General features: G+C 38.3%; 1 protein-coding gene across 4 annotated transcripts in view; it reads right to left on the minus strand.

The window, feature by feature from the left end:
- Positions 1–14,695, minus strand: part of ZFYVE28 (zinc finger FYVE-type containing 28) — a 148,550-nt gene that overhangs the window by 19,666 nt on the left and 114,189 nt on the right. For 2 of the 4 annotated variants that reach the window (XM_057374045.1, XM_057374044.1), the window contains exon 9: positions 13,342–13,446. The exons of the other annotated variants lie outside the window; for them this stretch is intronic. In XM_057374045.1, coding sequence (XP_057230028.1) covers positions 13,342–13,446 — 105 coding nt within the window. The remainder of the gene's footprint in view (positions 1–13,341; positions 13,447–14,695) is intronic. 4 annotated transcript variants of the gene reach the window in all.

A 14,695-nucleotide genomic window follows, 5' to 3' on the forward strand; every position in this document is an offset into this window, starting at 1 on the left:
CATCCATGCAAATAGATCTCATGATTTTTTGAACTGACATTACAGAAAACAAACCTGAAATGTGATCTACAGGGTCCAGCTTTTTCTTTTTTTTTTCCGTAAGGAATACCTTTCCTACTTGGCCTGTCTACCATGGATAATTTGGATCAACGTTCTCAGCCAACACCAAACATTTGGGAAGCAATTCATTAATGTCAGACTATGCTCGGATCTGGAATGTTTCACAGTCAGTATCTGCAGAATCATGTTTCATTGCAGAATACAAATTGCCATACACTGCTAGAGTCAAGTCCTCCTTTTCTCAACTTCTTGGTTGAAGGGAAYCTTGAATTACCCAACTAATTAAGTTACAAAGAGATAACACCAAGATAAACATGGAACTCTCATTGTGAAATGTTTATCATATATACAATGCTTATTATGTATTTATTTTTCACACTGAAAAACATTGCAAAGTTAACACATCTGAAGGTGAATAGAAAGAAACAAGATCTTATGTCAAAGGTTGATTCCAGACATTAAACCTGCTTATAAAGGAACAAATACCCTGTGGCAGATAAAATGAATTAGCTTTTTGCTTAACTTGGCTGCAGCCACTCTTTTTCAAATTATATTTCATTTATAACATCAGAAGAGTAGTAAGATTCTTTCAACACTTTCAAGGTGTATCTCTATAATGGTTATCTCATCTAAAGTCTTGACTCTGAAATTTAGCCAAATACGCACAAGAAAACAAAAGCTAATATTGTAATTGTATACATTTGGATACAACTGCCTCTTCTGAGCCAGTTTATGTAGCAGTCGGACTTTACGCAGCAATTCTACAGGATTGTAGAAGAAAGTTATGAATGACATTTTCATTAGTGGCCAGACATTTTAGGTAGCTATCTGTGATACTTGTCATGGTTTTACGTGGTCCGATTTTTGGTGGTGGGGGGATGGGACCAAGAAACCACAAAAATGGCTCCTGTGAGGAAGTTCTAGAAGCTTTCTCCTTCTTCTCCAGCAAAAGGAGCCCTACCCCTGTGTTTTAGAGCCAATCCATCATGGCTCTGAGGTTGATGGACAGGCTGCCCATCAGGCCTGGGCCAATTGCACAGGTTGGTTACACCTCTGTGATGACGTATTGTCTTGTACTTAAGAAGAACTCAAAACAAGATAGGGGCGGCCGCCATTGTAACTTTTAGGTTGTTAGTATTTAGTTTTAGTATCATGCACTGGGGAAAAACAGAGCAGGAGGGTGAGGAAATGTAAGAAGAAAAATGGAGACCCAAGATCACAGTAGGGAGAAGATGGGATGGGTTGCTGTGCTGTTGCTGTGGTTCTCGAGCATGGAGAAAATAAGTTGTTCTCAAAAAGACTATTTCATCAATGACAGACCTGAACAGAAAAGGAGAGCGACCTTGCTCTGAGGAAAAAAACCCTGGCCTTTGAGGACTGGACTGAACTGATCAGGAGCCAAAAAAGGGGGAAGGGGCTTGGCCCCCCCATGACAATTGAAGCGAGTTGATGCTACGAAGAAAATGTGTTCTGCGAGGAGGAGGAGATGCCCCCGCCCTACGTCTGAAGTAAGTGGATCCTTAGAAGAAGCTGTGTTCTGCCAGGAGGTTTGTGATAGTGATCTCATGCTGCTGAAACAACGCAGTTTGGCCTTGAAGGACATTCTTTCCTTTCTCCTACGAGGTAAAGAAAATACTCCCTTGCCACCAGCAATTATACACTGACTGTTTCTTGGGAAAAAAACTTCCACAGCTTGGAGCTGTAAGAACACTTCTCCTATGATGCTGGACGACAACTGTAATGAGTGGTTTGATCTATGTCAGACTTTCATTCCTGTCCCCTGTGTGTGCGGGAAAAAAACATGGTGGGGTGGAGATGGGAGGACCTGGGAAAAAGACGGGTCCTGGAAAGGATAACAGGTGTCTTAAAATGTCCGTTTTTATTTTTCTTCTCCTTGTAAATTTTTCCCTATCTTTGTTCCCCTCCCCAGTGCGGTACTACTCTTAGTAGTTTGTAGTAATAAATCTATTTTGCAACTTAAGTTATTCAGCCTGTCTGACCATTCTCTGGAGCATATACGTATCTTTCTCTCGGTTATGTTATCTGAAAGCCATAAATTTTCGTGTTAATTGGGCTTTTTCTCTCCCTTCTCCCTCTCTGGTGGGGGAAGGGAGAGAATGTCGTGGGTACGGTGCTTTTGGCTTTCAGCACAGTCCAAACCACGACATTTTTGGTGCCGTGACTCAGACTGGGAAAATATCAGGTTTAAACCCACGACAATACCGTAGGCTTTGGGCTGTGTTTGTTGGTCATTGACACTTACCGAAAACCAGCCAAAGCAGCAAAGTGTAAAACCAAACAATCAAAGTCAACTGATTTAAAGTTGGTCCAAATTTAAGTTTTTCAGGTTAGTGCTCAAAACATAGTCAACAGCTGTAGAAATCTGTGTCCGCTCATAGATGTCTCCTTTCAGATTAGTCTAGAAATGTTTGGTGCTTTAAACCTGAAATCTGCTCTGAATGAATGCAGAATGAATGAGATTCTCTGAAAGAATTTCTGATKATTCCCAAACATACCTTCAAAGTATCTTAAAAATGCATTAAATGTACAGCAGTGACAGACTTTAAAAGCTCTATGTATCAAATACAATGAATACAAAAAAAAATCAACTGAATTTTGATGTTTTAAAATAATCACAAAAAACTTTTTAAAAGAAGTGGTTTTGTTTCTTTGTCTTTCAAAATCTTAAATCAAAAGCCATAGGGGGTCACTTCTTGCAAAGGGGAAAGCCCAACAGACAGATTCTACTCTATATCATAGAATCAGAGAATGATTAGGAAGAGAAGAATGATTGGAAGAGAGCTTAAAGACCATCCCTCTTTTACAGAAAYATGTGAAACAATTACATCACCACATTTGAAAGGAAATTAAGACCACCCTTTAAGCCTCTGATTTCAGGCAAGATCTTCAATAACAACTGATATTCAGAATGTCATTGGTGCCTGTAAACAGGCTGGGCTCAAGGTTCAGCTACACAAACTCATCCCAACTAAGTCTAAGAGGAAAACTCTATTGTTCTATAAACAGTACTACAAATGCTTGCTGGGAAAGTGTTAATACATAATTCAGTGGCTAACCTTACCATTTATGTTATCCAAATACCTGTGACATCAGGGATTCCTGTTCATTTCCTCTGGAAATCTCCAGCAAACTACACAAGCATGGGCAGAAGCAGAATGTAACTCTGCAACAGAACAGGTAACACCTTCCTGCTGTAGTGTGAATTTAAAGCTGGTGAATCCATTTCACAGTGAATTCAAAATCCCTGCATTAAATGGTACCATTCTGATGCAGAGGTTCACACACTTTAAGATGCACTTTAAGAGCAAGGTGCTCTCTACAAATGTTTGGTAAGTGCWGTATGGTAGCAGGTGAGATGCTTGACAGTAGGGAAATGTGAAAGCTTTGCAAAAACGTGTTCTGTGATTTCACACATTCCAAATGTTCTACACAGAAGAGCACTACAGCTGTAAATCATGTTGAGAGTTTGTACTCTCAAGGGTCAGTATCCCGATTCTTAAATATAAATTAGAGTTCATTTAAAAATTGACAACAGACTGTCTACAAATTATAAACCAGTGCAGTTCCTTGGACTAACATTAAATCAGTTCATTTGCACTAGCTGATCTCACATGTCCACTATTTAACACCCCACATTTTGACTAACTGATGATATATACATGTGTAGATGTCTCCTCTAAGTGAATTTCCCCTTGTACATAGGTATATTTAGAATGTTCTAGTTCTTTCAATATTCTTCAAAATACATTACCACGAGCTTCCCAACTTTCATTTTATGCTCAGAGTTTAGCATAATGGCTGCCTTATGCCTCTGTGTACGACATCAATAATACACACTTTTTATCCAATCTACAATATTTAAGATTCTCTCACATTTGAAATTTTTCATCCTTATGGTAAATAAAAAAACCCAAACCAAAACTTTTGCAGGCAAATCTACATTACTGATTGCATACAATTTCTAAAACAACTTCAGCAAGTTGATACATTGCTCCCWCTGATACTTCTGTGGGCTGTAACTGGAAATCTCACCACTAATATGTCAGCCAAGCTATTACTCTTACTCTTCTACTTTATAAGGCAGCAATGAACTCTGGGTTCCAATTTGCTAAAAAGAACAAACAACAACTCCAAAGACCATGTAAAGGATCAAACACAACAGTTCAGGAAAGACAAAGGTTGCATACATGGGGAATGACAAGAGGAAAATTATGGGGTTTACATAAGAGAAATGTAATTTCTATATCAGTAAGAAAAAAGACCAACCTACATTCCATACTGCTTTTTTGAGGTACCTCTAGCATTTCTTTCTGGGTATTCCCACAACAAACACAATAAACATAGACAAAAACCTGTTGGTTTCACCATGTGCTAGGTTTTGATATGGTTGGAAGAATAACTGAGAATCATGGCTTCTTACAATTATTTTAAGTGAGGTGGGTGGCCRCACACTCAATTTTAGAGTCTTTCAAACCAAGCCAGAACTTGTCCTATTATATAGAATATAGTTTTTTAGCTGAGGACTATGTTTTATGGAATGACCCCAGAAGCTAAATTTAAAGCAGACTAAAAAAAGCTTTAAYGCAGAACTTTATTTCTTGACTTTTAAACGCTAATATTTTATTAAGTCAAGAGGGTTTTAAAATGTAATCCCTTAGCTATTTCCTCTCTAAGAGAAACAGCTAAAGAGGATGAAAAAAACCCACCAACACATCCACCCTTAAAGCACACCAAGGCTTCAGAACTTTTTCTTGAGAAACAARTAATATAACTGCATAAAATCTAGCTAGAAATCACCAAAAGAACTGGACTTGACCAGACAACAGTGTTATCACATGTATGAGCAATGCTCAGCTCMATTCACAGGACATGTGCTAGAAGCCCCATCTGCTGTCAACCTTTTGAATTCCTCAGTGGGGGGAATGACTTTTCCTACACTGCAAGATTTGCAGAAGCCTRTTCTTAGCTTCTCTTGCCCCCATAGAGGTGGGCAATCTGAGGCTGGCTAATTAAAATGAGGGGTTTGGCTAAAAGGATTATCCATATGTCCTAGGTGGCATCTTCAGTCAGGAAAAAATCCTGAGCATTGAACTCTACTGGATTTGAAAGTAACAGCAACAACTTCTGCTCCAGACTCTGGCAGCTTCTGCARCTGCCCACTCTGCTGGAAGAACATCTTGAATCTTTCCTCAGCTGTTCAGACCTCAAACTGCAGAGCATTCTCACTTGGACTTTGCAAAAACACAGCTGTTAAAGCTGTTTAGCATCTTGCTAAATAGATCCACTATAAGAAATTCAGCCTAGGAGAACTTACGGCTTACTCAAACTCATTAACACTCTGGACTGGGCTCAGATATARAGATACAGTACTTTAAATGGAAATTAAAATAAACAACGCTGACAGTGAAAAATTATCAACTTGAACAGTGCTCTCTCCCAAATAGCTTTCTTGGTCATTATAGATAAAAATTCTGTAAGTGTGCACATGAGCAAATAATTAAAGAGCATTAGTAACCAAGAGTGTTGCCTTTTAACCATCAAATTTAACATCAGACACTTGCAAGGTACCACATTTACCATTTTTCCTAAAGTTAAAACCAATAGGAATAAACCTGAAAGAAAAGGTTACTGTGAAATTCAAGAAATAATAGAAGAGAAAAACCAAGAAGTTAGAATATTGCTTGGGTTCTACTATGACCTTTTTCAATTCCACCATGGTATTTTTATCCACCACTTCCTTGTAATGAAACTTGCATTTAAAGCTCTCAAACATTCACTCACACTGCAAAAGGATAAATAAAATGAGATTAGARCACAGAAATATTTAAACTTAAAATATATACAGAACTGGAAAAACTCAAAGTGAAAACCACAAACAGAATAGCACTTGTGATGAAAAGGTACATAAACTCAGCTCTGGTATCCAAGACAGGGATAGAGATCCATCAGTCCAAGCTTTTACACTTTATCCAGACCTTGACAAAGGACAGGCAGAACTTGGATACCTGATACAAATATTTCAGGGCAAAGAGTAATCTCACAAAGCTCTTCAGCAATGTCCTCTGCCATAGGCAAGGCACAGTTTTGCACAACAATGCAACAAGTGAGTAAATTTAGCACCCAATTCCTGCAGATCCACTCTTGACTTGCAGCTCTTGTGTATGGCAGAAATGGAGATGGAGAAGCAGCCTCAAAAACAATTCCCAGTAAGAGGAACTCTGGGGGATAGGGAAGCTTATTAGYACAACGTGTTCATATTGCTTTTGTCAGTTCCCTCAAAAAATAATACAGAATGAGCAGAAGCATTAATGCATCCTAGGGTCTAGGAGAATCCCACAGTAACTCCGTATCTAGCCGTGGGAGTCAAAGCTGAGAAAAGCTAATTAAAGTATTAGGTGAAACCTCAAAATTTTAATTAGAAAAGATAGCTTTCTCTTTATTTTTCACCTTCAATGCTGCTGTAAGTATGAGGAAATCATCTCTTTTTTCCTCCAGTCTAATTGTGGTTTTACAATGTATCTTTAGGCACAGACAAAAACTYTGCAAAAACTGCAGTTACTATAGTGATTTTAATTACACATAATCTGAAAACTCCCAAACATGCTATTCTAAGGGTTTTACTGGGGAAAAAAAAAACCCTAATCTGTGAAATAAAACCTAATTTCTGAAAGCTAGTAATTTTGTTCTATTACTATCACAGGGAACACCAAGTGACATTCAACAACAGATTTTTTACACATCACTAAAATGAAAATGATTATAATTGTGGCCAAATTGCCAAAAATGAAAATTGCAACTGAGCTATGTAGAAACAAGAGCACAAAGCCATTATGATCACTTYGTGCCAGTCCCCAGCCATACGGTATGTTTGATATGGCACTTGGAATACAGCCCCCAAATGGCAAATTGTGGGGTGTCTACCAATTTTGCTAGAACAGTCTTACTGCTCTGCCACTGATGCTAGTCAGCCTAAAATATTGCCCTATTTTACTTGATTTACACAGAGAGAAATATATTCTATATTTACTTCAACCACATCAAACATTTTAACACCTCCAAAATATGAAGTTTAYAATTTTAATAGGGAAAGACCAAAAAACTTCTAACAACTGAATTTTCACCTTCCCACTGTAGCAAGCACTTGTTAACACTAGCTGCCTGGGTTATTCCTTGGAAAAAATAAAATCTGCATCCARTTGCTTGTTACTAAAGAAAAAGATATGCATAAAATATGAAATACCTCATAGAAGACCTTAGAAAGGAACACCATGGCTTAGAAAATGCTGCACCATTTGGAGATTAATTTTTTTTTTGTCTTGCAAGGTGAAGAACAAGATAGGCATGAAAYACATCAAGAAGAACCCTGGCAGTGAAAACCCAGAGACATCTGCTTCAGTCACATATGTCTCACTGACTAAAATCATAAGCTAAAGCTGACAGACCTCAGCGCTGACTTTTTTGTTTTGCTGGTACTGCTCAGCTGCTTGTTGGGGCAAGGGATTTTGCAGCAAAACAAAAAGACTGTATACAGCAGCCTGTTTATGACTGCATTAATACTGCCCTCACACTGCTTGAGTGACAGGGCTGTGCAAAAAAGCACAGACTCTCAGTGCCTACGACACACACACAGAGCTTGTAGTTCAAAATCATTAGGCAGGAACAGCATTTATACTGGAAGTCATTCCAATTTGCTCAAGGAATAAACCCCTTTCTCTTCCTACAGCTCTGCTCAGCGAGCTCTTTATTTCCAGGACTCCAGTACAGTACATGTAAAGCTATTACCAACAGCCTTTTTCTGGTTATGAGCAGTCTCTCCATAAAGAGGAGCTCTACAGAAGAAAAGGARAAAGAAAATCTACAGTAATGCACTGATCAAAGCAAAAATGACAGTACCAAACATTAATGCAGAATGAATCTGTCATTTTGCATAGCTTCMAAGTAACCTGATGAGGTTAACAAAGGTAAAAGTGCAAGGCAGAAGAACTGGAGACAGAGCTGATTAGGTAGACTGACACCTCAACTAAAATGCATTGTTAATGTATTTGTTGTCCTCCACACTACGAACTCCAAGATCCCCAGAGAAGCTGTGATCTGTGTTTAAAACCTGCAAACATGTAATTTGTACTGCAGCTTTGATAGCTTAAGCTCTGGACCATGAGATGAAAGAACTGAATTCTCCTACCATAAGTCACAGTCCTGGAGAATAACCAAGTTCTTTTTCATTCTTGAATCCTTCTCAAGGCACTGAGTTCTACTGATAAGAAAGCAAAGTATAAAACCTGCTTCTGTAAGAAACTGTTCACCCAGAAGAATTTTTCTTRGTCTGTTAGATGACCAGTGGTCTAAACTCGGGTTTGCTGCCTGCCACAAGTGGGTATCCGCTGGGATGGACATTGGGCCTCTCACATTCAGCATTGCCAAAACAATCTGGGTGACAAGACGTGAGCACCATCACCAGGTTTGCTGCTGACACCACACTGGGTGCTGGAGGTGGAAGGGAAAGCCATCTCCCAGACCAGGACAGGCTGGAAGAGTGAGCTGGCAAGAAGAGTGTGGAGTTTAACAGAGACAAGCACAAGGTCCTGCAGCAGTGACGACACCAAAGAGTCTGGAACAGGCTGGGATCCCTCGCTGAGGGGACCTGGGGGTCCTGGTGCACAGCACTGAACAGGAGTCAGTGGTGAAGCTGCTGCAGCAATGAAGGCAAATGGGATGCTGGGATCTCCCACAGAGGCACCACTTGCAGAGATGAGAGATGSGACCWACCCAAACTACCAAGAGCTTGTCAGRCCACACSTGGAGTACTCCTGTGTCCAGYTGTGGTCTCCACAGTTCAAGRAAAGWGAAAGACAGACWGGAAAGCATTCGAAAAAGGGCCATGAAGATGATGGAGAACCTGTCCTACAGGGAGAGACTGAAGAAATTCAGTATTTTATTCCCTGGAGAAGGCTCCAGGGGACCTCATCAYGGTAAATTGAGCGACTCTAAAAAGGGTGGAGGCTGGCTCTCCACAAGGAGACACATGAAGAGGACAAGTTGTACCAGAGGAGGTTTCATCTTCATATAACAAAGAAATATTTTGCACTAGAAGATCAGTGTCTGCCCACATATACACAAATACAGATATTGTAACAGAAATATCCAGATAAATATCCCACTCTAATTGCCGGCAAAGTCTTGCTGTTTTGGCAGAAGCTTGAGTCACAATTCATTGCAGATATTGCCTTTTACAGACTGTAAGCCAAGGGCTAAAACTTCACCACCAATTTTTTAAGTGCTTAAAACAGTAGAAGAATATACCACAAAACACCAGTATTTCAGCTGCAGTGACCTATCTAAATAGACCCCAAACCTGTTGACTAGGGAAATCCAGTGTAACATTAAGGTTAGTTTTAAGGGTGATTATTTATATTTAAAGTTCTCATTWATTGGCTCTTTATGACCTTAAACAAAGTTTACCATGTAAAGTTTACTCTAGGCAGGCAAACACTCCAACACAGATACATSACTATTTCTTCCTCCCTGGCACTCTTACATCAAAAACTCCAATGAGATTTGAAATCAACTAATTTTAACTACCTTCTTCTGTTGTCTCACTTACTTTTCCTCATCATTCCCAAAGCAACAGTTTTCTTGAGATTTCTAGCTCCAGTCTTTCAAAGAACWGAGAGCCAATCTTTAAGCATATCAAGGCCTCTCGATTCTGTTAGCAGATGAAGAGGCTTCACTTAGGTTTCCAGTCAAATCAATGGCTATGTCAGGATCTTGTCCAGTCATTCAAACACATGTTGAGAGCTGACAAGTTCCTGCAGTTGATTTTTAAAAACTTCTGATTTTACTGCTTTGAACAAGGTAAGATTTCAGCAGTGTATTTTATTAGCTGCCTGTTTACAATTTAGTAAGTTATAGTCATATTAAAAATGGTTCTAAAAATAACATTTATGGAAAGAAACCATTAAAAAGAAAAAACTGGATGGCTGTTTCTTCCTGGAGCTACTATAATCAATGGACCAATTGCCACTTCCCTGCTGTAGGGCAATTTTCACTCCAGTCAGCAGTGTTATTTCAGAGTCACACTGATATACAAAAGACTTCTGCATTCAAAGAAGCCTTCAAAGCCTGCATAAAAACAGTTTATTGGAAACTTAAAAAAATATATAGAATACGTTTATTCTTTGCTGAGAAAGCTGATTACTGGTATGGGTACCTCAAGTCTGGATACTGCTAATGAACATTTTGCAAAAAAAAATTCTCTTCTGAACTGGGCTGAACATTTAACTGCTTGACCACCAGACCTCTGAGACTAGACAGAAGAACCTTCTAGACAGATCAGGTGCCAATGAAACCATCAAACTTTCCTTAGCAAAACCATATGAGAAGCCTTTTGTACCTTTATTTTTCTCTCMATTTGTGTTCTAGGAACCTTGAGCTAAGTTTTAAAATTCTTTTCAAATTACTGTGTAAACTGCCAGTAATCAAAGTATGCAACCACAGTTCTCATTTGAGACTGAAAACCTTCAGCCCAGATGCATTTCAACAAATTGAGGTTTCCGCTCCTGTCTAGTGACTAAATGGGGAACCTTCAGGAGCTCCAAATTTAGGCGTGTGAGTTTGGTGCCTAAAATTAGGTGGGATGAACATAGCTTCAAAAAAAATTACACAGCATTGGTTGATGAAGAAGAAGTCTGAAGTAGTAAATCACAGACTGACTTGAAGCAGCCTWGTAAACTGCTCCCAAGTGGCTCCTTAAAGTCCTAAAAGCTTTTCCCTCTCAATAAAAACCAAAATGGCAAGCAATGATCCATGGGTTGAACGGTGCTCTGGGATCCAAAGAGTGGGAATTTTCACCCTGGTTCTCCATTTGGAAAACAATAAATGTATACATACACAGAATTCCACATGCACAATACTTCATTGTTAGAAATCAATTCCATCTATGCTATTTAATATACTATTAGTTCAACACTGCTACTGCAGTTAAACAGGTTTTGCTATCACAGCTAAATTTTCTCAAGTTATTCCCAAGCATGCTGCAATCTAACAACATGACTGTCAGCCTCAATACTGATTACTGAATAGTACAAGGAATTGTTTATGATTCACAGGAGGCTGAAAGGCCACATAAATGTATTTCAAGAATTCTATGTTTAGTCAATTATTTTTCAGATAAAATCGCAAATGTTACATTTAATGTCTAATTGTTGTTAAGTGAAAACAGCAAAAAATTAAGTACATTAAAATGGCATATTTTGCAGGAAAAAGAAACAAACCCCAGATTAGGTACTATTTTGGATATGYATATGGCATCATGGGAAACACAGTTATTTCAGAAAAGAACATTTTAGTTCACATTTAGTGTCTTTGTAAGGAACATGTTCATTGTAGTAAACAAATAATGCAACTCCAGAGAAGTTTAATGGCCAAAGTATTGTTTAATAGCATTGTTTAATAGCCAAATAAAACTTTCTAAAGAGAGAACCGGGAGCACCTTAAAAATAACATGCTCTACTCTATACAAATAGATGTACTGAATATTACATTTTTATGCACAAAGAACTAGGAACATACTACTGCCAAGCAGATAAGACTTGTGAGCTTTTCCTTTTCTTTTACTTCATTAAAAGGAGTCATTAAAAGAAGTTTAAACTGCTTTTAAACTAAGTCTTGCAAAAGGGAAAACTCCTGTCATTACAGTCAAGCAGGCACTTGGCAAGTTTTGTTTTATTGGGCCACCAACTACAATAGCTACATCTCTAGTAATATGCATCAGATGCAGAAAAACAGGCAACTCAGATTTCATCAAACCACTCAGGGATGATGCAATGCTACAGTTCAGTGGCCAAGAGCACAAAGGCACATGTACAAATTGTAAATCAACTTTCATTCACCTAAACATCAATACAGTAGCAACTGCAACACTGATGTACGAAGGTAGCACAGTAAGGCCTTCAAAAGAGGTGGTGCATCTAATCAAGACTTATTCTTACTGCTCCAGTTATTCCTGAAGAGTAACTGAGGTCACATCTACCATCTATTCAGACAGCCCTGCATGAAACAGCCTTTGATGTACACAGTATTTGGAACAGCACAACTGCTGCATGCAGGTAAATTGGGTTTTGCATAAGGAACAGTCAAAAGGAAATGTATCTCAAAATTGAAACAATGAAAAACAGCTTTGTGGCATCTTTCTGCCTTATTTTAAAAATAGGAAGTGCTAAAAAAATGAACTTGAAGACAGGTACATCCTAAAAAACATCCTATCATTATTTGTAGYATTGCATCCATCGGTATTAGAAAAGCCTTTTTATGTCCTCTTTTTATGCTTAAACCTAGATGAAATTTGAAAATCCTGAAGTTCAAATGAAGTGCTGGGGAGAGAAAAATACATGAAAAAGAGGGGGCAAGAAGAAGCGCAGGATGATCTACAACAGCTGAAGCAATGGTATTTCAATCTGTCYGTACCAGAGTAAAAGTGTTATTGCATACAGTGTATGCAATACAATGCATACATGTATGTTATGCTAACAATGACAACCACAAAGATCTCATTTTTATGTTTAGTTACATTTTTCTGCCCTAAATGAATTCCCCCCCCACCACCACTCTCATTAAGTGCTTTGAAAAAACCTAGAGTTACAACTCGCATGCAGGTTCAGAAGACAACAACATAAAATAGTATTGCTAATAACACCAAGGTTGTGGTTTCAATCCCTGTATGGGCCAATCACTTAAGAACTGAACTCCMCAACCCCTGTGGGCCCCTTGCAACTCAGAATATTCTGTGAAGTCAGAAGCAGTTCTTCACTGTATTCTTACCAATGTTGACCAGCAACAGGGTGTAGGTTACAATATTGTCAGATGGAATGTTCCTKTATTTTACTAGGCAAAACAAAATGGAGAAAACATGTTTTCTAGAAAGGTGAGGGCTAGTTAAGAAACATATCTGGAACATTTTTCAAGGTACAACCTGAGGTGTCTCCTAAGAACTATATGGATAAACAAAAGCGAGAATATGGACATATGTAAGTGATTCCTGTATGTATTGAAAACTTTTCCATAAATAGTTGCCTCACAGTTGTCACAGCACTGAAGAAAGCTGGTAAGTTAAAAAAAAAAAAAAAAACAAACCAAAAAGCACCTGCTGTTCAAAAGGAAGAATACTCAGAAGTGTTGCTGTCACTTGATCAATTCAATGAAAATTTTTAACCAAGCATAAGTCAATACCATTCGTCAAATCTGACTGCGAAGTGATGTTATTACCTCAGAGCGTATATGCTGGAGAGACTACATGTAGTGACAGAAACACTCTCATAGTCACTGCTGGAGATGGAGCTGAGGGGGGAATCACGTAAGCCATCCTGAGAACTGAAAAAACATACGGAAACAAAATGAACTGCTGAAGCGAGCAAAGGCAAAAACAGAGCATTGYGATAAGTCATGGCTTGTCATGGGTTATTCAGAAATAAGAATAAACCGGCAGATGCAATTTTTTTTCTCTTCTGAAAATGATACAAACCTATTCTGTTTTCTTCCCAAAAGGATGACAGTTCAGCAAAGTCAGTGGGCACGCATCTTAAAACAATCTTCAATTTAATTCATGCCATACAGTTAAAATATTTAGGAAAATAATTGAGAATTTTACATTTCCATTGGAGATAGAGGGAATAGCATGCTCATGCTAAGTGTAGTATAACCTTAAAATGAAGACATAACAAAACTGCAAGTTCATAAAGTCATCTTGGGTTTCAGGCTAAGGCAGAGTAAACCATACACTTCAAAAACTTCTGAATATTGTGACAAGTTTGACTTATGTTTCCTCCCCTTTGGAAGGAAAAGGTTTATTAGAAAGCAGAAAGCTGACACTTCAGTGATGGAGCTGAAGATAACACACCTGCCCCTGCCCCTAAATTTGCTCTATAAAGTCCCTGTAAGTGCCATATATGTACCTCAAATTTTGTGCTTTGAGCCAATAGATATTCATGAAGGAGCAGTCTCATGGCAAACCACTGACACTTCGTTAGTGGAAATTCACTAGCTAGTAAGTAAAAGGATATGAATAATTTAAATGAATGGTACACAACTTGTCTCTGGCATCCCTGGACTAATGAAAAGCCTCCAAATAACACATCATTTCGGATCTTACATCATATTATTAACATAAACTAGGATTAGAGGATGAAAAATAGTTTCATAAGCACTACAAAACTATCTTGTAAAGACCAATTTTTTTGTTTGAGTAACAATTTAGTGCTCAGCTACTGGAAATTCCACAAGCTGAAAAAAATTAMATTATATGAGATAGGAAAATACGTAATCTTGAGCAGAGATATCAAAGCTCTACTGGCTCTAGGCGGTGCAGAAGATTCATTCAAGCCTGCTGAACTCAAATGTTCAGTCAACAGAAATGTTTGGACAACACAGAGAGAAACCTAAGAAGCATCTCCAGTTAAAAGTGAGGCAGTTATATAGGTCAGGGTTATTTTACCTTACTTCTCCACAATTATTAGCAGATACTTTCTATGTTCTTTTGCTTTTTAGTCATAACCAAACTAGTTATGTTCCAAATGCTTTTCTTCTACCAAATTTACTATTACAGCTATTTTTTCAGCTAGAA

This window comes from Malurus melanocephalus, unplaced genomic scaffold, assembly GCF_030028575.1.
Source record: "Malurus melanocephalus ecotype Western Australia unplaced genomic scaffold, MMel_1.1 scaffold_214, whole genome shotgun sequence".
In the NCBI taxonomy this organism is placed as follows: domain Eukaryota; kingdom Metazoa; phylum Chordata; class Aves; order Passeriformes; family Maluridae; genus Malurus; species Malurus melanocephalus.